Raw genomic sequence first — 24,435 nt, 5'->3', positions numbered from 1 at the left:
TAAATATATAATTATACATATCAACAATTGTGTTATATATGTCACTTATGAATCTATGCTTGCAAACAATATTAAAGTGTACTACTTAATATAATTACTTCTTACATTAGTAAAGACTAAAGTAAGTGAAAGAAGGAACCCAAAAGAGTAAGTTTGGAACACTGAAAGTCACTTTTTGACATGATGAATTTGCTTGTGTGTATAAACTTGACCTTTAGTTATAATACGCTTTAGAATGTGGGAAAAAGAAGTCTCAGGCCATTGTCTATGTACAGTGGGGAGCTTATTCCCCTCATTAAATGGTTATGCCAAGGGATGACATACTCACAATAGGGTAAAATGAGAATCATCTCCCCCTTCAAAGCCCATACAGCACTACAAAGTTAGTTGCCTTGGCTCTGAGGATGTAGGTAGTTGGACTTGCCCCTGAGGAGTTGTATTATGGTTTTGAAGCTGAAATCTGTGTCACTTTAATGATCCACTAAATCTTAACCTGGGAATTTAGTTTTAAAATGTGTTGGATTTGTGTTGTCTATAATTCCTGGCAGAATCAAAAATACATTCTATATTTAAGAAGGTGTCTTCAACTTTGACCTCAAAGAACCCCCTTCAGTAACTCTATAAGCACCACAGTCAAATTTACCAAGCATACTTGGGAAAAAGTTACTGTGAGAATCAGCAAAAATTATAGGCAGCAAAAATGCACCCATTTCTTTAGACGTTGTGATTGATGGAATTATGCTTAGGTTTAATTGGGGAAAGTTGCTCAGAGTATGACACTCTTATTTATTTTTTACCATTTTTTTTCTTTGTTTTTAGCATTGACACTAATACAGACATGCCCCATTTTTCCTTCATTTTCCTTTCTTCTGGCCATCACCACACTGTTTCCTGTGTTCATGGGTTATGCATATACTACAGGCCCAGTGCACGAAATTTGTGCACGGGGGAGGGGGTGTCCCTCAGCCCAGCCTGCACCCTCTCCAGTATGGGAACCCTCTCACAATCCAGGACTGCTGGCACCCAACCACTCGCCTGCTTGCCTTCCTGATTTCCCCTAACTGCTTCTGCCTGCCAGCCTGATCACCCTCTGACCACTCCCCTGCCAGCCTGATCAATGCCTAACAGCTCCCCTGCAGGCCCAATCGCCCCTAACTGCCCTCCCCTGCCAGCCTGGTCACGCCTAACTGCCCTCCCCTGCTGGCCCGATCGCCCCCAACTGCCCTCCCCTGCAGGCCTGGTCTCCCCCAGTTGCCCTCCCCCGTTGGCCTGATTGCTCCCTACTGCCCTCCCCTGCAGGCCTGGTCCCCCCTAACTGCTCTCCCCTGCAGGCCTGGTTGCCCCCAACCCCCCCCCCCCCCCCCAGACCTGGTCCCTCCTAACTGCCCTCCCCTGCAGGCCTGATCGCCCACAACTGCCCTCCCCTGCCAGCCATCTTGTGTCCACATGAGGGTGGCCATCTTGTGTGTTGGAGTGATGGTCAATTTGCATATTGCCTCTTTATTAGATAGGATGTCCTGTGGCTAAGTTTTTAAAGGAAATGCTTGAAAATATGACATAACACATTTGAAAAAGAATTGAAATATCTTTTGGAAATGAAAATTAAAATATTTTAAAAAATACAACACAGATTTAATAACAGATTACAAATAGCTAGACTGGAAGATATATAAGAAGAAAGTATCCAACCTGTAACAGTCAGCTAAAAAGATGGGGAAAAGTTGCAAGATATGGAAAATAAACTGAATAGGTCTAACGTACATTAATTGATATTGTAGGAGAGGATAGAGTGGGTCAGAGACAAAATTTAAAGATGTGGTCACTGAGAATTTTTTAGAAGTGAAGAGAAAACCTGTTATTTCATAAAGCCCAACAAATCCCAATCATGAAAAGGAAAAGAAACCACTTAAATTCATTATAATGAAAGTCCAGAGCACTTAAGATTGAGAAAATCTTAAAAGTACTTAGAGAAAAAGGTGGAATTATTCTAAAAATAGTGACAATGAAAGTGAAAAATGACACAAATTGACACAGACATATGAAAATAATAAAATAATGTCTAGTGAATGGAAATACAGCTGCCAGAATCCTGTACTGGGTGAGACAGTGTGGGGTGGTCTCACCATGGGATTTCTCTTTGTGATGAGGGCTCCAGAGGCAGTTCTGAAAGCAGGGGTTGTTATTGTCTCTCCTATTCCCATGCCTCCCACACCCTAGATGTGGGTGCTTGGACTGCCTTCATTACTACAAAATCAGTGCATCCCATTCCTGTGGTTATAAGTTCTTTTTTCTAATAACTTACTAGTTGCACCCCACCTTTCATTCAGAAAGCCAGGTACAAAAGGAACAAAGGCATTTTTATAAAATTACAGGGGACAATTATGCCTCTGATTTTGGCCAATATGGGCCACTGTATAGGAACTGGATGATTTGTGTTGTCTATAGTTCCTGGCAGAATAAAAAATGCAGGTGTCTCAACTGAATTTAAGTTTGGAAGCCACCTGGAGGGTTTACCAATCAGGACACCATAGAGTTGTCATTAGGGGAATGAAAAAAAACATCATGTCCAGGAATTGTTAGGGTGGAATTTTGAATTTTTAAAATAGACCTCTATAACTCCCACCCTCTTCATCCTGGTTACGACTTAGGAAGCGGCTGTGAGGGGGAACTGCCTTAAGAATGTGTGTGGAACAGGATAAGTGAGAGAGGCAATTACAAATTTTTTAAGATTGATTTGTGAGGATACTTTTAAGGCTCAACAATACCACATGCCCATGGATGGTAAGGGAGTATGGAAGATCCATCAAATATTTTCACTGTCATTCTATTTTTGAGTGATTTTTATGATAAAAGGTACACCAGTACAGATTATAAATAGTTTATAAAAGTTGAAAATATGAAACATTAGCTTCAAGGGCCACAAGGTGTGGCCAGAGGTTGGCTGAACAGACATGAACAGCAATAATCTAACTAGAAAAAGTGTCAGCAACTCGAGGTACCACTGATAGTCTTAAGACAAGTCAGAGGGAGTGGAGGGGGAAGTGATCAAATGTCCAATTTGGTCAGTCTGCCAAAAGTGGGAGTCACAACTCATCGTGAGAGAAACAGATCAACTTTTGGCAGGAGTTTTATGTCCGACATAGTGGCAGGCTCAGTGTCAGAAACAGAGTCCCTTAATTTGTACTAATTATGATTGTGGACATGTTGCCATGTTGGGTATGATGATAGATTGCAGCAGTGGTGACTGTCTGGGTGGTGCAGGCTGCATCACAATGGCTGAAATTAAAAAGATTGATAATACCAAGTGTTGGTGAACATGGATAGCAAACATATCAATCCTGCCGTGAGTTTGACATGCTGGAAGAACTGTCATACACTGTTGGTAGAAATGTGTAATGATATAACCACTTTGGAAAACTGGGAATTTCTAATGAATTTCAGTATATACGATGCTAGGACGTAGCATTTGCACTCTTAGGTATAGACCCTTGAGAAAGGAATGCATAGTAGCTTTATTGGTAATAAAAACTGTAAGAAAAAAACCCCACAAGTATTCATAAGAGCAGAATAGGAAACAGTGGTGGATGTTCACTCAGTGGAATTCTGAACAACATAATGGAAAACATTTTTCTGGCACTTGAAAGAATGTGCAGGAATCGCCAAAGCAACATGTTGAGTGAAAGAAACGTGACATAGAATAATAATTGCAATCTAATTTAGAAGTCAGAATGGTGACTCTGGGAGATGGAGGAGACACTGCTGGCTAAAACGGGCGTGAGAGAATATTCTGGAATAATGGAAATTTCTATATCCTGATCTGAGTGTTAGTCACATGGTTATGCACATATGTAAAAAATGTCACTGATTTACATATTTAAGATTTTTATGTCTTTATTATCTCAATAAACTATTCTTACCAAGAAAAAAATTATTTAGCTATGTTAATTGTGGATCAATATACAGAAATTAGATTTCTACATATAAGAATGAATGAGAAGGTGAAATTTTAAAAAGCTATCATCTATAACACAAAACTATTAAAGACTAGGAATAAGTTTAATAAAAATGTACAAGAATTACCATGAAGAATATTATATTAGAGGCCCAGTGCACAAATTCGTGCACGGGTGGGATCCGGCCTGCCTGCCCCGATGGGGGCCAGTCAGGGCTGAGCTGGTGTGGGAGAGGGGCCATAGGTGATTGGCCAGCAGAGCTGGCCCGGGAGAGGGGCTGTGGGAGATTGTGGGGGCCAGTTGGCCACTGCAGTGCACGTCATAGTGACTGGTCATTCCGGTTGTTCTGTCATTCTGTCCTTCCGGTCACTTGGCTTTTATATCTATAGAGATGTCATTGAGACAGATTAATGAGTAATATCTCCTTAAGTTGACTTAGGTTTAGTGTGATCCCAATAAAAATACCAATGATTTTTTTTTTTAAGGAAATGAACATGATGATTTCTCCCTCCCTCTTCTCTCCCTCCCTTCCTCCCTCCCTCCCCTCCCTCTTTTTTTTTTTTTAGTGTACAGCTTAAATGAAATGCCTATTTCCTCAAAGTGGACTTAGATGATCTAAATGGGTTGTTTTTAACATTACTGCTATAATGCAATTTAAATAACAATACGAAAAAAAGAAAACAAGCAAAAATAATGACCCACAATCAGTACCACGAATTTTTAATGGGAAGATGAACATTTACCATACGTAGATGCTTTAAACATTCATTGTGATGTGTGGAAGAGAAGACACAGCATCTTTTTATCTGTTTGTATTACTGGTTGCCATGGTCATGACCAGTGTTGGGAAGATAAGAAAGCCTGTGAAGTGTAGTGGGGGTTGGGTTTTGATTTCTGGCTCTAGGGGTTGCCTTTTGTCATGTTACATTTTGGTGTAGCTATTTCTGAGCTATTTGAAATTTGCAAATTTGTTTTGTTGTTGTGTTTTGTCTACCCTCTCCCTCCCTTCTGTCTCTACTGGCAACCATAATACTTGGAATGCAGCTGTTGCATACTTTAAACTTGAAAGCCTGTGTAGTACCACTGGCTTTACTTTGTGAGTCTAGGAATTTGGTTTTATAGAAAGTTTATGTTTAATATGCCAGTACTGGATTAGAGAAAGGAATACAGGTTTGGGAATAGAGTAGTCTTTGGGCTACAGGTTGGGCTTTTGCTTTGTTTTTATATCTTAGGCAACTTTGAGAAGCAATGGGCATGTATCTCTCTTGAGCCCAAATCAGTTATTACAGTTTGTATCTAATTTTATTCTGTAATGAAAGGTATATAGGAATGCTGGGGAGATGGTATCTTTCCCTTCCAACTTTCTCTGTGGAGTAATAATACAAATAGCACAGGCAAGCTGCTTTTGCCCTAGAAAGTACATTTGAGGCAGTACATTCCCCCAAGTCCTGTCAGGGGAGAGAGTAGGCAAAGGTACTAAAAAGCTTTCATTATCTAATTACATTAAGGTAGTATTTACATTACACTATTTGTATGAACACATACAAATGAAGAGGTGTATTTTTTTGGTGGAAGATGGGCAGCAGAGGAGGGTGAGGGAATTGCTATATGGAAACATTAAAAAACAAAAACCTCCCTGGGTTTTAATAATCTTAACCAGATGTGGAATAAGAAGAATAGCATTATCTCAGTGCAGTCTAGATGTAAATTTGGGTTGGGTTGTTGACACTTATGGGGAACATGAAACCTAATTTTACTCAGTCTGGTCTTGAGACTGAATCTCATTTTTTTATTTTGTGACATACATGGATTTTAATTTTTTGTAGATTAGGTATATTTTTTAGATATTAGGTATTCTCAAGTTTCCCATAAGTAATGTCTGTGTAACTCATTGCCTAGTCATTATGTAAATGTGATCTGGTCTGTTGGCATTATCAAGAAGGGATCGTTTCTTATTACTATTTTATTGTAATTAGTCATTAAAAATGTATAATGGTAGAGGCTCACCCATTAGATTTAGGATTGAGTGTAATTCTCCTAGACTTTTTACTAGCTTATGCTTTAAAAATAAACTCTAGGATCCTCTCTTTAAGTGGTTATTGTACATATCAACAAGGACACGTACAGTTGCTAGGTGCCTCTCCAATCACTTATATGTGACCACTGGTGCTAATTTCTTCTTTCCTGTGTGAGGTATTGCTACGAGTTTTCCCAGAACTCATTGCATCTTTTATTAGTTCATTCATCTCTAATTACCAAGATAGAAATAAGTTTTCTTTATTTATACTTCTAAATATACATATGCATTACAAAGAAAATACTTTCAAAAGAAATCACTCCCATTTATAAGTCAGTAAAAATTCAATATATCTTCTTATGTGCAGCAGTCTTTTGTGTCATATTTATGTTTTGTATGGTATGCATTAACTTTTCTCTGTTGATTATAAATTAGTTACCTTGTGCAAATTCAGTTTGTTCCAGTTGATTGTTGTTATTGTGCTATAGTGTGCTGACCTGCCCAACTTGAACAGTAGGAAGTCTCAGTTGGCTCTTTGACTTTTTATCTCTCCTTGGAAGGTATGCTGAAATACCTTCCAAGGAGTTATGGTACCTTTTATTGGTAAATAGTTTGAGAAAAAGCCTCTAGTAGCCTAGGTTGCAATCAAAAGGTGATTATTCGGCAAAGTGTGCTGCAAATGTTTGATCACTTGTAATAGTAACAGAGGTGTGAACTGTTTATTTTTAAAGATGTGAGTTTATGTTGCTCTTCATATTTTAAAATATGTTGTTACCTGCTTTTTAAAACCTATTCCCAAATAAAAATTTTATTCTATATTCACATAAGTTATTTTAAGTAATAACTTGGAATCGTACTACATTGTATCTAATATCATGTTGTTAATAATGCTGTTGGAGTAATCATTTCTTTTTCCCCTACAATTAAGGAATATAACTATATTATTTTGAAATTAATCTGATAGAGTAAAATCTTTAGGATAAAGATGGTGAACTCAAAAAGTTAGAAAAGCTCATTCTTGCTGAGGTTTTTGTAATGAACAAAATAGGATAAGAGAACTGAATATTTTTATGCTTATTTGGAATAGTAATGCATGTCTTGAGCAGGCATTATGCTTGTTAGTTCATATGTGGGAACTAGGGTTTCCCAGCATGTTGTTGCAAGAGCAAAGTAGCATTGCTCTTGCCATGTTTAGGTATGTTTAAGATATTCTGTAGGTGAGCTTATTTTGAAGAGGTTCATATTTTATTATTCTGATACATAGATATTTATTTCACTTGAATTTTCCATAGGCAAACTTTTGGGTGAAGAAGTGAATACATAAGTATTCTTTTCCTTTATTTGGCTGTCATAGAGTCAGATCTCTAGAACTGAAAGGAACCCTAGCACTTACCTTAACATTTTTTTATAGAAAAGCAAATTAACGGTCAGAGGTGAAAAGTGCATTTGTAGTTTTTACTGTTTTCCTGATGATTCAAAGTAATTGTTATAAAAACTAGTCATTTTGTTACATTGTAAATATGTACTTTAATGCAGTGATTTCTCAAAAACTTATCTCAGTCCTTTCTATAGTCCTGCCACTAAGCCTTTAATTTGTTGAAACATAATTTAACATATTTTCTATTTAAAACATTATATTTGAAATTTACTGTTTCTTAGAAAAAAGGCTGCATGTCTTGATTCTTTACCACTGCTATGTTTTTAAAGAACACTAACCTCTGCTTGATTAAAGATAGCCCTAAGTAGTACTTCCCCAAATACATTATCTAGAGATTATGTAATTAAAATCTTTAATTTATGCTATTTCCTAGAGTACAGCACTGAATTATAACTGGGTTTTTTTTGTGTTTTGTTTTTTTTTTTTACTATTTTCTCCCATTGCTTAAGAGTTCTTGAAGCCAGCATAGCAGAAAACAAAGCATGTTTAAAGAGGACACCTACAGAAGTGTGGAGGGATTCTCGAAACCCTTATGATAGAAAAAGGCAGGACAGAGCTCCTGTTGGACTAAAGAATGTTGGCAACACTTGCTGGTTTAGTGCTGTTATTCAGGTAAGAATATTATGCAGATCTTATTTGCTGGGCATGATAGCAGTGGAGAGTGGGTTGGACTTGGGTTTCTTTTAAGTTGTGTACTTGAAACAGAACTTCAGGCAAGGTTTTAATGTGATTTTCTGTCTAATGAACTAGTGTGGAGATTGCAACGTTCCTCAACCTCCTCTGTTCCTCAGTCCCAGGATGGAGTTTTAATGGGAGAGCATTACCTATGCCTTCTTTGGGATTATTTTGAATTAATTTATTATTTGAAACTAATTTCTTCTCCCTCCCTGCTGTTAGGAATTATTGTCAGAGTGGAAAGAAAATATTTCTGAATGTATTTCCCTGCAATTTTAGGAAAGATGTAACCAAGATATGAAACCAGAACTAGTTTTTATTTGTATATGTCCATTAGATCAGATTTACTTGTATATACTAGAAAATGTTTTTCATAGAATCATAGTCTTTTAGACACTATTTTAATGAAATAGGGCATTATATTTATTTGAGGAGGGTATAGATTTTAAAACATTTTTTTTCTAACTTGGAAAGTCCTTAGTGAAATGTTTCCTGAGCCCCTTATTCTAAAATGAAAAATGTTTGTATGCATAGATATCCATCCTCTTCTTAATCTTGAACAGTTTGCTTTAATTTTTATATCATATGACTATTGTCAATTCTTTACCATTCTCAGACATTCATAACATTATCTCTCAGATTTCAAAACCTTGAAGAATCTCCATAAATGAAATAATCTATGAATAATAACATTTTCTTAATTTTTATTACCCTTTAAGAAAATTCATTAATATTTTGTGTTTATTTTCCTAATACAGTTGAATTGTAGCTTATTTATTTCATGTTCCTGATGTTTCATGTTAAAGCAAGTAACTAGTTTTAACATTTTCTCTAAGATTTTAATTGTGTTTTCTAGGCAATTAATATGTACTTTTAACTTTTTTTTCTACTTCAGTGGTGTATTTTTTTACTCCCCCAAACCCCCATCTTTTGCTTCTGGCACATAATGCGATACAATTTGATTTCCTTTAGTTTTCTGTATTTATGTCTCACTTTTTATAATATACTATGGTGTATGTTAGTTAGTAACTAATATGCTACTTTGTTTTCCAGGCCATTAAAATGTTAAGGAATACCTGGAGTAACAGTAATACCCTTGTTCCTAGCCTTGATTATGCATTATATACTCACATGCCAACAGTATCTACAATTTTATTTGCTATTTTATAGTCTCTTAGAACAGACTATCTTGCTTTACTTTACTAGCACTGTTAGTAAGGCTTTTACCTTTCACTGTCTAATTTAAATAATTTGGACATTTTAAAATATGGAGCATAGTTTTAAGGCTGTGCTCTGAGTGTTCATGAATATGCTTTGCTGCCATAATTTAGACAAGTAAATGTTATTTCTGCTCTATTATGGCCAATAAATGAGGTGCATTGATTAGAAGCTTCTCTTAAAAAACTGGAAGAAGAAAGAAAAAACTTTCAAATAATCAATATTCATTATTTAGAATAGGCGCTCTTTATTTCTCCACACCATACTGTAAGAAAGCCCCACTGAAATGATAATTAATTTAATATTAATAGATTTGAGGATAACCACTCTTTGTTTTCATAGGATAAACTTCTCTCAGTATCTTAGTTCAAATGTGGAAGAATTGTTCATCTATTTCTACTTTAAGTGATGTTTGCTGACCTTAGCTTTTCCTTTAGATCTCAAATTTTTGGAGTTTCTTTAGTTGGGATGAGGAAAGGAATAAAAAAATTATTTGTCCTTTTTAACAAAGTTGAAGTAATTTTACTAATTTTAAATTTTTCTGCTGCCTAACTGGTAACATGGCTTTACCACACTCCTAACATAGGCAAGTATAGGACACTTGGGATTATTATTTATTATTATTATTTTGGAGAAATTGAGACACCTAGAAGTAACAGCTAACCTTGAAAAAGTTGAGTTATAATGAAGTATTAAGATACTGATTTTGGGCAGTATAGTAAAACATTAAGCTTTAGCTTTTGGGAAATTATGGATGAAAAGAGAACTTTGTCTAAAGATTATTTCAAGTTTTGTTTTTTACTGTAATTTTAAAGTCTATCCTGTTCTAAGTAGCTTTTCATTTCACCATACTCATACATCATGTAGTTCCTGGTTGACTAAAATGCAAACATCCTGAGGGCAGAGAGCACATCTTCTAGATTATTCTGTACAGTCTGACACCTTGAAGGAGCTCCTTATGTAATCATTGAATGAGTGAATAAAGGAACCAAAAAGGAGCAAATATAAATTATGGTAGAATTGAAGACTTATGAAGCTTCCATCACCCTAATGATGTATGGGTTTGAAAAGATGCTGCAGGTTTTCAAGAAAATTCAGTATATAATTTAACATGTTTATTCACATCACTTGTTCATGTCTCTTTAATTTTCCTCAAAGAACCCAAATACATAGTTCAATGAGAAAACCAAGAATTTCATAGCAGTAATCTGCCCTAAACCTCCCTGATAATAGTCCTGTGGCAACTACAACCAGTTCTAGCTTTTTCTCCTATTATCTTCATTTTTATAAATGACATGCCATGCCTTCCTGCTGAGGGAAGTGAGAATTTAGCACTTTCATTTCACTTGTCTAGAATCACCATTTCTTCCATCCACCAGCATAGTGGTAGCTCAAGCTAAAAAAAAGAAGCTAGTAGTAAGAGTCTGCATTCCCATGGCTTTGTGAATGCTGCAGTGATTCACGAGGACTTGCCTCTCTGTAATCCTTGTTTTCTTGGAGCTGCCACTTGTTTTTCTGCCTATTTTCTATATACCTATTCTCAATAGTTTCCAGATGCTCCAACATCTCTGTTATCGTCTTATCAGTAATATGTTCTATATGCTCAAACATATTAGCTCAATTTTTGTTGAGTGCTTTACCACAGAAGATTTCTCACCTCAAAACCAGACTGGATTCTGAATCAGTGTGTTGTAAGCATGGTCGCTAGCCTTCTGGGACTGGGGGAGAATCAGTTGGGCGTCTGTTTGCATGTTTTTACTTACTATTCCTATGTATTTATAGCTCTGAATCTCATGCTATTTTTCTATCCTTATACACAATATGACTGATTTTTCTGAACCTGAGTCAGTTAAGTCAATAATATTCAAAGACTAAATTTCTTATATTCCAAAGAAGGAGATAGTTGTTGTCTGGATGGACATAGGGCAGTGATGGCGAACCTTTTGAGCTCGGCGTGTCAGCATTTTGAATAACCCTAACTTAACTCTGGTGCCGTGTCACATATAGAAATTTTTTGGTATTTGCAACCATAGTAAAACAAAGACTTATATTTTTGATATTTATTTTATATATTTAAATGCCATTTAACAAAGAAAAATCAACCAAAAAAATGAGTTCATGTGTCACCTCTGACACGCGTGTCATAGGTTTGCCATCACTGACATAGGGATTTAATTGCTCTATATACAGAAGTTATCTTTTAATCATGCCATCAGCTTTCAATTCCTACCTTACCTTGAAATTTATATGATACTAGAGGTCTGGTGCACGAAATTCGTGCATGGGGGGTGTCCCTCAGCTTGGCCTGCATCCTCTTCAATTGGGAACCCCATAAGGGATGTCCGACTGCCATCACTAAACAGGCATTTGGACATGCCTCTCACAATCCGGGCCTGCTGGTTCCTAACTGCTCACCTGCCTGATCACCCCTAACTCCTCTGCCTGCCTGCCGGATTGGCCCTAACCACCTCTGCCTGCCTGCTGATCACCCCTAACTGCTCCCCTGCTGGCTGGATTGCCCCTAACTGCTCCCGTGCTGGCCGGATCGCCCCTAACCGCCTCTGCCTCAGCCCTGTACCCGGGACCCAGGATTCCCTCCTCCAGCCAGCCGCAGGCACCCGGGACCCGGGCCAGCTTCACCTGGATCGGCCGCAGCTGCAGGGGACCATGGGTGGGTGGCTTCCCATGGGCCGCAGCCGCAGGCGCCTGGGACCGCGGGGCAGGTGGCTTCTCCGTCTACCAGCTGCAGGTGTTGGCGCCCAGGACCGCAGGGTGGGTGGCTTCGCCTGGGTCCAGCTTTGTCAGGAAGGATGTCCGAATGGTTGCCCAGAAGGCATTCGGTCTAATTAGCATATTACCCTTTTATTAGAATAGATACCATTCTCTCTTTTTTTTTAAATCCCCCTAGGAAAATGTATCTTGCTTCTCCTCAGTATCTCTGTTATAGACAGGTTATATGTCCTTTTGTTATTTTGTCATCATCAATGGCTGATATTAGCAGCATATTAGACACACTGAAGAGAATTAGTAAACTGGACAGTTGGGCTGAAGAATACTTTGAGACTAAAGCCTTGAAACACAGATGAGAGGAATTTGCACGTGGTGGGTGGGAACATGGTGAATAGCACTAGTACAGTCCATTTGTGGTTCCAGAGGGAGAGGAAAAAGGGATAGGGAAAAAGCAGTATTTGTGAAGAGACAACAATTCCCAAGCAACAGATTTAGGACACAATAGAAACCAAGTCATAGAAACAAAGAACTCTACACCAAGGCACAACATAATAAAATAGAAACATAATGGATTAGAAGTAGCCAGATGGAAAAGATACATCACCTTTCATAAAGGAACAAAAATATGGGTGCTAGAGAAACTAACTGGCCATCTAGAATTCTATAACTAGCAAAAATCTTACCAAAATGAAAAGAAAACCATTTCAGTCAAACAGAAGCTGAAATAACTCATCAGCAGCAGATCCACACCAGAGAGATGCTTCTGTCTTTTCAGGGAGAAGGGCATAGTTCTCCAGTGGGAGCTCAGAGCCCAGAAGCAGGACTGGGATTCTTTTCATTTATCAGTATTCTCTTTCCTATTTAAATTCTTCATAAGAACAGTCTATATTTTGTCTCCCTTACTTATATCCCATTTCTAGCAGTATTCATTGCTGCTATTTTTGTACTGTTCTACTGAAAAGTGACTTCCCAAATGCCAAATCCAAAAGTTACTGTATTTTTTCATGTATAAGATACTATTTTTTTCTAAAATCGTTAGACTGAAAATCAAGGGGTGTCTTATACACAGAAGTCAGCCGAGGAGGGAGCAACAGGGGTGTGTAGCTGCCCATACCTTGTCAAACAGGCTTCCTCTAATCATGAGCCTTACTGTTACTGACGTCAGCTGCTGCCGTATAATTGGACATGGAGGTGGAGAGTGCACAGGTGCAACAGGAACTGAGCCCATAAAGATGTCAAAAAAAATAAAAAGATAAATACCGGTAAGCGATTGTCTGACTCTGCAAAATTCAAAGTGAATGTAACCAGCTGTGCAAAAGAGCATGGAAATAAAGTTGCAGAGAGACAATTTGAACCTCCTCCCACTGAATGTATGATCAGACAGTGGAGAAAACAGGAAGAACAACTCCTTAAGATGCCAAAAAAGAAGAAGGCCTTAAGAGGAAAACCAGAAAAATGTTTAAAATATTGATTTCTTAATTTTGGGTTGGAAAAGTGGGGGGCGTCTTATACATGGAGAAATATGGTATTTTCCTGCCCTTACCTTACTGGAATGTGGCACCCTTTGAGAATGTTGCTAATCTTGTTCTTGAAATTTGCCTGTGATTCTGTGGTGTACTGGAGAATCTTCTGTGGTACTTTATATCTTTGTTGAGAAGCCCCTGGTAAGGTATTTTTTTCAAGCTCCGCAGTTATTCTGATACTTAGCTGTATTTGAAAGCGCATGCTTTCTCTGTTTTCTTCTGTGATCTCATATGCTACTTCCCTTACTATTCTTAATTTGTCTTTCTCGTAACTCTTTTTCCTGTAGCTTTTAATTGCTTCTTTTCCCCTAAAGTTTGATCTTGGTCTACTAATATTGTATTCACATTATTTCTGATTTATAACGTCTACTTCTCATTGTTTTAACCTGCCATCACAAGATTGTAATCTCCACAAGGGCAGACAGTTGACACATTTTAGTCTTTGCTGCCTATCTTTCTTTGTATCTGGCATGCAGTGGGTGGATGCTCCATAAACATTTGTTGAATGGATGCATAAGTGAATTATCTCATATGTGCATATTGTTTAGTTAAGAAATATTTCTAGATCACAAAATAAATTGTTTTCCAACAGTTTCTATTAGTAGATTTATGGTTTTACCTTTCATATTTATGTCTTTAACCCAAATGTATATTTATATATCTATAACTACTACAGTGGGCCACTTTTCTCTACAGCCAACTATCAAAAAAAAACCCCTTTGTTTTCTTATTGATTTGTGGTGTCTCCTTTATCTTTTAACAAGTTGGTAACTTGTCTTTACTTAGATTTAATACATTATCACTTCCTGTACAGTGACTTTCAAACTTTATAAACATACTCACAGAAAGGAGTACATTCTACTTTGTAAAACACTTTACACGTATACATGCATGTACAAAATCTACAATGAAACTTTACAAACAGTACTCTGTGGTGAATTTACTGTGTATGAACATGCTCTGAGATTTTACATTGTATTTCATTTCATTTTTTAAACAAATGTTTATCATGATGACTGTGGATTATAAGCTATAGTTTATATAGCTCTCATTATACTCTATGAAGAATACTGCTATATCTTAGAGTCACATTTATATTGTTACAATTATTTATCTTCCTTCTAGGTTATGTGTCTCCTTGAGCATAGAGATAATATGTAGTTTCTTTTTGTGTCTCCATCACCAGGCATCTGACCCATAAATTTACCTGTACTATATTTTTGTAGAATTAACACCTCTAGATAACTTATAGTAAACATAATATGTTTAAAAAGTTCTAGACCAGCGGTTCTCAGCCTGTGGGTCGCGACCCCTTTGGGGGTAGAACGACCCTTTCACAGGGGTCGCCTAAGACCATCGGAAAACACATATATAATTACATACTGTTTTTGTGATTCATCACTATGCTTTAATTATGTTCAATTTGTAATAATGAAATTGGGGCTCACCACAACATGAGGAACTGTATTAAAGGATTGTGTCATTAGGAAGGTTGAGAACCACTGTTCTAGACTTTGCTTTTGTATACCTTTTATTTTGAGGAAACTACATATTAGGCACAGTGTAACATAAACAAAGAGAGCTTTTAATATATAGTATGTATGTTTGAGTTGTCCATGTATAATTTTAACCTTTCAGTATTATAAATAATTGTTAATGATCAAGAACAGCATGTCCAAATATAAGTAATTTGACTTTTTTCTCAGGGGAATAATAGGCCTTCTTGCACCAATTGCAATAATTCTGTGATGAAGTGCACAGTTGTCAAAAATAAACCTCTGAAACACATTCTATTTTTACTGTTCTGTTAATAGAATTTTTCCTTATGTTTCTTAAATTGTTCTTTTTCAGTCATTATTTAATCTTTTGGAATTTAGAAGATTAGTTCTGAATTACAAGCCTCCGTCAAATGCTCAAGATTTACCTCGAAATCAAAAGGTAAAATTAAGCAGAGGTTCTTAATTTTTAATTTGTGTTTATTTGGGGGGCATTTGCCTCTCATCAAATCTTGAACCAGTATCAAATTTGAATGTCAACTCATTAATTTCATTCACTACTACAGTAACTTTCAGTTCTTTGTCAGTGTATTGTGAATATGAATTTTTCTTCACCTGTGTGGCAGTATTATTCCAATTTTTTGTGTAAGTTTACTAATTGCTTTTTCTTTTGGACTGTCCAATTTCAGTAAACTTTATAGGCTGCAATGTACAATTCAAGAACTTTCCTTATCTCCTGAAAAATTCTGTTGAAATCAAAAGTTTTTTCTGTATATCATCCCTTTAAAAGCTTACTTTTGCACTGGCTGTTTTGCAATGCAAATCTATTTTGGTAGGCAGTATAATGTAAAAGCACAGATACGAGGACCAGGTTGCCTGGTTCTACTGTGGAGCTAACGCAAGACAGATCATCTTATCTGATCTCTGTTCAGTTTACTTATCTGAAAAGTGTAAATAATAATGGCAGTTATTTTATCAAGTACTGTGAGAATTAAATAATATAAAACATGTAAAGGGCTTCTAGTACATAGCAAGTACCAGGTGTCAACTGTTAGCTTTGTATTGTTCATAGTAGCTTTTCAAAATATAGGACTGATTTGCATGCAGAAATTCATACTTACTGGGCAAAAATTAATTATGGAGATAATATGCTTGAGTGTAGGTCTTCGGTGATCTTCTCATAAACACATTGTAGCCCTAAAGGGAACTAGTTTTCATTAAAGCATTGAACTTTGTGTGACCCATTATTAGTAGTAATGATGAATTATTCAGTTACGTTTTTCTTTTAGTGTATAATTTTGAAAACTACTTTTCCTACAAACATATGAAACGTTTATAATGCAAGCTAATGGGAATATAGCTTGATTTATAACCAGTTTTTCAGTCTATAATCTTTAGATTATAAAGTGTCAGGCTGATAAGCCATTTTCAAAAGGGAACTAAGGCCCTAACTGGTTTGGCTCAATGGATAGAGCGTTGGCCTGTGGACTCAAGGGTCCCAGGTTCGATTCTGGTCAAGGGCATGTACCTTGGTTGCAGGCACATACCCAATAGGGCGTGTGTAGGAGGCAGCTGATCGATGTTTCTCTCTCATCGATGTTTCTAACTCTCTATCTGTAAGAAATCAATAAAATATATTTTAACAAAAACAACAAAAAAAACACACAAAAAAACAAAAGGGAACTAAGGTCATCTGATAACTCCTCATACCTCCAGAGAAGCTAAACAAACCCCTTGAGTCATCACAATGTTCACATGAAAGTTTGGGATTACTGCTGCCCTTTATCGCAATTTGCTAATTTGAACAGTCCTCTCTTCCAGTGTGTCCATTGGAGTGTATTTATAATTTACTTAACATTATTTAAAATTATTACTTCCAGTTACATTTTCATATGTATCTTGACATTTTCTTTTATGTTCCTAGATTTTAGTGCTTTACAGAGTTTTAACTTTTATTCTTCATAGTGTTGACTCAAATAAGTTACTTTTCTAATCTTGCATAATAGACAATTGTGATATCCATGCTTACATACCAGAGCTAGTTTGGGGGTTGTGAGAATGTTCAACTAAATGCTAGAGAAATACATGAACCAAGTCTTCAGCATCTTTCTAGAAAGATTTATTTCTTGCAGGAGAAGGGTCAGCATATCCAGGTGTTCCTTTAGCTTAAGATATAAAAAGAACTTCTACTTCCATTCAGAAAAGACACTTATTTAGAAGAATACTGCAGAATTTTGTAAAAGATTGTTCCACAAATGAGGTATTCTTTAATTTGGCATGGTGACAGCAATACATTCTATATCGACATCTATAAAGCAAATATGTGGGATTTATAGCTAGTTAACCAACCTCTGATAGGTGCTACATTCAGTTAGGTTGTAAAAGACACAGGTTTTTAAAAGGGTGTCAGTGTAACTTTTATCACTTATTATTTAATAATGCATTTATGTGTAGCTCATGCTTGCTGCTACTGAATTTGAAAACTGTGTTAAGATATAGCATACCCTGTGATCACTTAAATCAAAGCACAGAGATGCTATTTGCTTAAACTGCTGAGCAGGGTATTTTTATCAGCACTTAGAGGTTGCCAAAAATCATACATATTGAAGTGAGAAAAAGAAATGGAGTCTTTGAAATCAGTTTGTATTTTCGGTAGACTTGGTTATTGTTTCTAGCAGTTGAAACTAATTTTACACATTCTTATTTATTTGTACTGTTCAGATTTTAATGTGTAGTAGAACTGTGAAGTACCAGAAATTTAAAGATAGATTCTCACTGTAAACATCTCATCCCTACCCACCTTCACACGAACTGTCATTGCCTAAGAAGTTACAAACTGACGGCAAAGCATATGTTAACAATTGCAACACAAAGATGCATAAGCTCATAACACTTAGAAATCTTTATATAAATAGCTAAAGTTTTATTAATCATAAGGTTACTAGAGGCCCAGTGCACAAAATTCATGCACTGGTAGGGTCCCTAGCAGCTGCTGGCTGCGAGCTAGGTACTCCCTCCCTTCCCCCAGCTGGCTTCGCCCCCTGGTCGAACTCCCAGATGAACTCCCTGTTGAGGGGACAATTTGCATACTATGCTTTTATTATATAGGACTAGAGGCCCGGTGCACAAAAATTTGTGCACTTGGCGAGGAGGGGGGTCCCCCAGCCTGGCCTGTGCCCTCTCGCAGTCTGGGACCCCTCGGGAGATAACGACCTGCTGGTTAGGCCTGCTCCTGGGTGGCAGAGGGCAGGCCCAATCCCTAGGTGCAGCCCCTGGTCGGGCTCAGAGCAGGGCTGATTGGGGAGTTGGGGCGCCTCCCACTGTCATGCACAGAGCAGGGCGGATCGGGAGGTTGCGATGCCACCCTCAGTCACGCTCAGGGTAGGGCCGATTGGGGGGTTGGGGCACCACCCCCTGTCACACTCAAAGCAGGGTCGATGGGGAGGTTACGGCGCCACCCCCTGTCACGCACAGAGCAGGGCCAATCAGGGGTTTGGGGCGCTGCACCCTGTCACTCACAGAGCAGGGCCGATCAGGGGGTTGGGGCGCTGCCCCCTGTCACTCACAGAGCAGGGCCCATCAGGGGGGTTGGGGCTCCGTACCCTGTCACACACAGAGCAGGGTCGATCAGGGGGGTTGGGGAGCTCCCCCCTGTCACGCACAGAGCAGGGCCCATCAGGGGGTTGAGGAGCTCCCCCCTGTCACTCACAGAGTAGGGCCAATAGGGGAGTTGGGGCACCGCCCCCTGTCACACACAGAGCAGGGCGGATCAGGGGGTTGGGGCACTGCACACTGTCACACTCAGGGCAGGGCCAATGGGGAGGTTATGGCTCTACCCTGTCACACACAGAGCAAGGCCCGTGGAGGGGGGTTGGGGCGCCGCCCTCTATCACCAACAGAGCAGGGCCGATCAGGGGGTTGGGGCGCCGCCACTGTCACACTCAGGGCAGGGCCGATGGAGAGGTTATGGCTCTACCCTGTCACAGAGCAGGGCCCGTGGTGGGCGGGGGGGGGGGGGGGGTTGGGGTGCTGCACCCTGTCACACACAGAGCAGGGCCGATCAGGGGGTTGGGGCGCCTTCCCCTGTCATGAACAGAGCAGGGCAGATAGGGAGGTTGTGGCCCCGCCCCCTGTCACACACAGAGCCGCAGGGCGATCAGGGGGTTTGGGCGCTGCCCTCTGTCACGCTGATCCGGGTGCTGGGAGCCTCGCTGCTCCGCTGATCCGGTGCCGGGAGGCATATTACCCTTTTACTATATAGGATAGAGGCCTGGTGCATGGGTGGGGCCCAGCTGGTTTGCCCTGAAGGGTGTCCTGGATCACAGTGGGGGTCCCCACTGGGGTGTCTGGCCAGTCTGGCTGAGGGGCTGAGGGCCGTTTTCCGGCTGGCGGGTGACTGAAGCTCCCAACCACTCCTTTTTTTCTTTTTTCTTTTTTCTATTCTGGGCCAGCTTTAGCTCTGAGGCCTCGCTGCTAAAAGCAGGTTTCTGGCCTTTACCTTCTGTATTTGATACAATGTTGTGGTCCGGCTGGCTGAAACCTGGCTGACTGAAAACTGGTTTCTAGGGTTTTGGTTAGCTTCTATATTTGCAACATAGTTGCTTAGAGTTGCAGCTGAGAGGCCGGCAACTGAGGCGGGGAATGTTGGAGTCCGCCATCACTGGAGCAAGCAAGCCTCCCTGCTCGCTTCAGTGCATGGCTGCCGGCCGCCATCTTGGCTGACAGTTAATTTGCATAAGGATATGCTGATTAGCCAATGGGAAGGGTAGTGGTCGTACGCTAATTACCATGTTTCTCTTTTATTAGTGTAGATATTACTTAAAGTCTTGATTTAAGAAAATTTCCAAAAAATATCTCCCCACTTTTCACTACTCACAAGTGAGAAGCATATGAGAAAGGAATGTGTTTAGTTGAACACCCAACTGTATTACTACACAAATACATGAAAGAATTTTGAATTTTACAAATAAAAGAGCCATTCTGGAATTTCTGTCTTTAACCATGATGAGGTCATAGAGACTGGATTTACAAGTCTTTGTATATTTTAGAGGATTCAAAGCATAAAAAATATGTGTTCTAACTATAATGAAATTAAGTTAGAAGTTAACAAAAAGATATCCAGAAAATCTCCCTGATAGTTGGAAATTAAATAATATGCCTTTAACCCAAAGGACAAAGGGATAGTTCAGAATACTTTGAACCAGATAAAAATAAAACCTTACATATTAAAATTAGAGGGATGCAGCTAAAAACAAAAGTAATGGTAAGTAGAAAATATATGAATTAAACATCTTATTGGTAAATAAGAGTGGTTTCAAATTAATGACAAAATTTACACATGAAGAACTTGGTGGGGAAAGGCAATTAATTTGAACGCAGAAGACAAGGAATAATGAAGAGAATAAATCAATGAAACAAATCAGGAAAATAATAGAGAAAATTAATGGAATTAAAAGCTGCTTTTTAAGAAGATTGGTAAAATTTATGAACTAGGTAGACTGAGTAAGAGTAAAGAAGGAAGAAACAAATTATCAATATAAAGAATAAAAGAGGGGCATATCAGTACATATTCTATAGATAATTAAAGAGAATAGTGGTATATTATAAACAGATAAATATCTTAAAACACACAAGCTATTGAAGCTCACTGATAAAAAGATAGATAATCTGAGTATCCCTATATTACATTAAAAAATGAATTTTTAAAAATAATAGTTGAACAGCCACCAAAAATTTAACAGCAAAATCGTTCACTGGTGAGTTATACTAATTATTTAAGAAAGAAATAATGCCAGTTCTCTAAATACTTTTCCAGAAAATTGAAGAAGAGATAAAACTTCCCAACTCACTTATGAGCGTAGGATTTTCCTGAAACCAAAAGTACAAAAAGTTATTCAAACAAAAGAAAACTACAGACGAGTATTTCTCATGAATGTAGAAATAAAAGTTGTAGCAGATTTTGGCAAATTGAATTCTGTGGTATGTATAAAGGATAGTACCTTATTGACAGGTGGGGTTTACCCAGGACTACAAGATTGGTTATATGTTCAAAAATCAGTATAATTCACCACATTAACAGAGACTATGGAAGAAAACCATATGATTGTCTTAGTAGATGAAGAAAAAGGGTTTGGCAGAAAGCTAACATTTATTTATTGCAAAATCTCTCAAAACTAGGGATAAAAAGAAACTTTCTTATCCTGATAAAGATCATTTATGAAAAATATTAAACTAATATAATACTTAATGGCAGAAGACCAAATGCTTTTCCCCAAAGATGAGAGCAAAGCAAGGATGTCCCTCACTACTTCTATTAAACATTAGACTGGAGTTTTTAAGTAGTGCTGTAAAGCAAGAAAGGGAAATAAGCATGTAGATTGGAAAATAAAGCTGTTTTTTTGCATGTTTATGACTTGTCTCTGTAGAGAATCTCAAGTATTCTACAAAAAAAAAATGCTTAGGAACAAGAAATGATGATCAAGGTTACATGATACAAAGCAAACATACGAAAATCAATTATATTTCTAAATACTTGCCATACACAATTGGGAATTTAAATTTTGAAATACTTATATACAATAGCAGAAAATATGTACTTTTAGGGGTAAAATGAACAAAAGATATATATGAAAAACTATAGAATATTACTGAGTGAAATTAGAGAAATAAAAAGATATATATCATGTTCATGGATCAGGGGGTTCAATATTATTAAGGTGACACTTGTTCTTGATTTAATCTTTTTATTCACTGCAATCCCCATCATAATCTCAAGAGGTTTTTTTTATAGGATTGACAAACTGATTCTAAAATTTATATGGAAAATCAAAATATATAGAATGGCTATAACAATTTTAAAAAGAAAGATAGTGTTGGAGGAGTAATTATCAGGCTACAATGATCAAGAAACTCTGCTATTGGCAAAAATAGCAGAGTCAAGCATAATAGAGTCAAGAAATAGACCTACATATCTCAGGTGAATTGATTTTAGTCAGTGTTGCCAAAACAATTCAGTGGGCAAAGAAAAATCTTAAACTTACAGTGTCATAGGCAGAAGAATAATCCTCATTTCTTGCTGAATACTATATTATACAGGTATCTTGCTTTAGAAATCCATAGAGGAATTTTTGCTTTTATGAAAAAAAAGTTGTTCCAGCAATAATGTAGGTCTTTCGTAAAACTGAACTGGCATAAGTTGAACTTTCAGAAAGCAGAGCATACTGTTTACTACACATTTTGGCTTAGGAAAAGCTTCATAGGAACACTCTAGATAGTGTGGGGAACATGTGTATGAAAAAAATATAATGGATTATAGAACTAAAAGCAAGAACTATATATAAAAATTATTGAAGAAAACATAAGAAAAATTTAGTGTCTTGAATTTAAAAGATGTCTTAAGTAAGATAACAAAAAGGCGCAAATCATAAAAGAAAAAATTGATAAATTAGACTATTAAAATTAAAAACTTGTAATCTTTGAAAATTATATAAAAAAAAGGCAAGCTACAGACTGGAAGAAAATATTAGCAAAACATGTATCACAAAAAGGAATTGTATCTAGAATGTCTTCAGAACTTGTACAAGTTAATAATAAAAGTAACCTGTTATTGTACTGGGAAAAATATTTGAATATATACTTCACCAAATAATATATGTAGATATATGCACATGAAAAAATGCTCAACATTTGGAAAATGCAAAATGAAACTAAAGGTGCTGTATACCCACAAGAAGAACTAAAGTTAAAAATATAACACATATGTAAGTGTTGTAGAATGTGGACTTAGAACTGTCATTATACTGCCAGTGGGAATATAAAATAGTGCGATGCCTTTGGAAAACAGTTTGGTTTTTTCTTTAAAACACCTACACAATCTAGCTCTTCCCTCTGGGTTTTTACTCAAAAGAAATGAAAGCATATGTTCACACAAAGATATGTGCAGTAATATCCACAGAAGCTAGAACAGGTTAATGGATAAATAAATGTGGTATATCTACACAATGGAAGACCACTGAGCAATAAAATGGAATGAATTATTAATATGCACAGTCATGAATGAAGCTCAAAATAATTATGCCTATTATAAGAAACCAGACTAAAACAAGTACATAGTGTATGATTTGATTTATATAAATTTCTAGAAAAGGGACCATGTTTGCCTGGGATGATTAGGAAGAGGAATGAGGGATGAAGAACCTTTGGGGCATGATGGATAGGTACGTTATCTTGATTGTGGTGATGCTTTCATGAATATATATGACTGAAGCTCAAAAAATTGTACACTTTATACTATACAGCACAGTTTATACCAGTTATACCTTGATAAATGTGTTTGAAAAAAGACAGACCAATATTTTAATAGTTTTTATATGTGGTGGTATTTTCATAATTTAGCCAAATACAGTAGCTGCTTTTAACATAATTTATGGTTTTGCCACTTGAAATTTAAAAAGTCATAGGAATTGTCTAAGAGAAAAATATATCATTAAAGTATTTTCTTAATATGCTTTTTTAGCAGAATTCCACTTAATTTTCAAAAGTCAGTTATTTTATCTTTGTGACTTCGCAAGGAGTGTCTCAAAACACTGCACTGACTTTAGATATAGTGATAAATGAAGAAATTGATCTCAGGAAATTGAGGATATTTATGGAAATTATTTTGTGGATTAAAATTTGTAGTATTTACACTTTTAAAACTTATTTATATAGGACAATTGTAGGGGAATAGGAAGTACCACAGAAAAATCATGGATCACTTTTATATCTGATTTAAAATTTTTGCATTTAATGTTTATCATAGATAAAAAATTTATTATCCTTAAAATAATGCATGTTTCCCATAACTTAGCATTTTTATGTCACACAATGCTCTTTGTGATTACTCTATAGTTTTGGATCAAATATTTGGAATCAGTTTTATTCCCTTACACCTACTTCTTAAAATTCCTTTTTTAATGCATTCTGGGAGCAGCTGTTTCTATATTGTTTATATTAGTGTGAAAGTAATTATACACATATCCCTACAGTTTTATAATGCTGAGAACTCCAACTCTGCAAACTTGGAAAACTTTTCTAATATTTAAATAGCATAATAAGTTTTATCTGTTAAAATTGATAAATTAGACTTCATTAAGATTAAAAACTTGTAATCTTTGAAAAATGTATACAAAAAGAAAAGGCAAGCCACAAACTGGAAGAAAATATTAGCAAAACATGTATCACATAAAGGAATTTTATTAAGGTTATACACAGAACTTGTACAAGTCAATAATAAGACAAGTAGCCTATTTCTGTATTGGAAAAATATGTGAACATATACTTCACCAAATAAGATGCAGATATGCACATGAAAATATGCTCAGCATTATAAGTCATTTGGAAATTT

General features: G+C 36.9%; 1 protein-coding gene across 6 annotated transcripts in view; it reads left to right on the top strand.

Annotated features, from left to right (window-relative positions):
• Positions 1-24,435, top strand: part of USP25 (ubiquitin specific peptidase 25) — a 187,006-nt gene that overhangs the window by 62,233 nt on the left and 100,338 nt on the right. For all 6 annotated transcript variants that reach the window (XM_070405987.1, XM_070405988.1, XM_070405986.1 and 3 more), the window contains 2 exons: positions 7,858-8,020; positions 15,406-15,492. In XM_070405987.1, the coding sequence (XP_070262088.1) occupies positions 7,858-8,020; positions 15,406-15,492 (250 nt within the window). The remainder of the gene's footprint in view (positions 1-7,857; positions 8,021-15,405; positions 15,493-24,435) is intronic.

This window comes from Myotis yumanensis, unplaced genomic scaffold (genome assembly GCF_028538775.1).
Source record: "Myotis yumanensis isolate MYYU_CA2020_CCGP unplaced genomic scaffold, mMyoYum1.0.hap1 SCAF_2, whole genome shotgun sequence".
Taxonomy (NCBI): Eukaryota; Metazoa; Chordata; class Mammalia; order Chiroptera; family Vespertilionidae; genus Myotis; species Myotis yumanensis.
The sequence above is the reverse complement of the archived record's forward strand: the minus strand, read 5'-3'. Positions and strand labels throughout refer to the sequence as shown.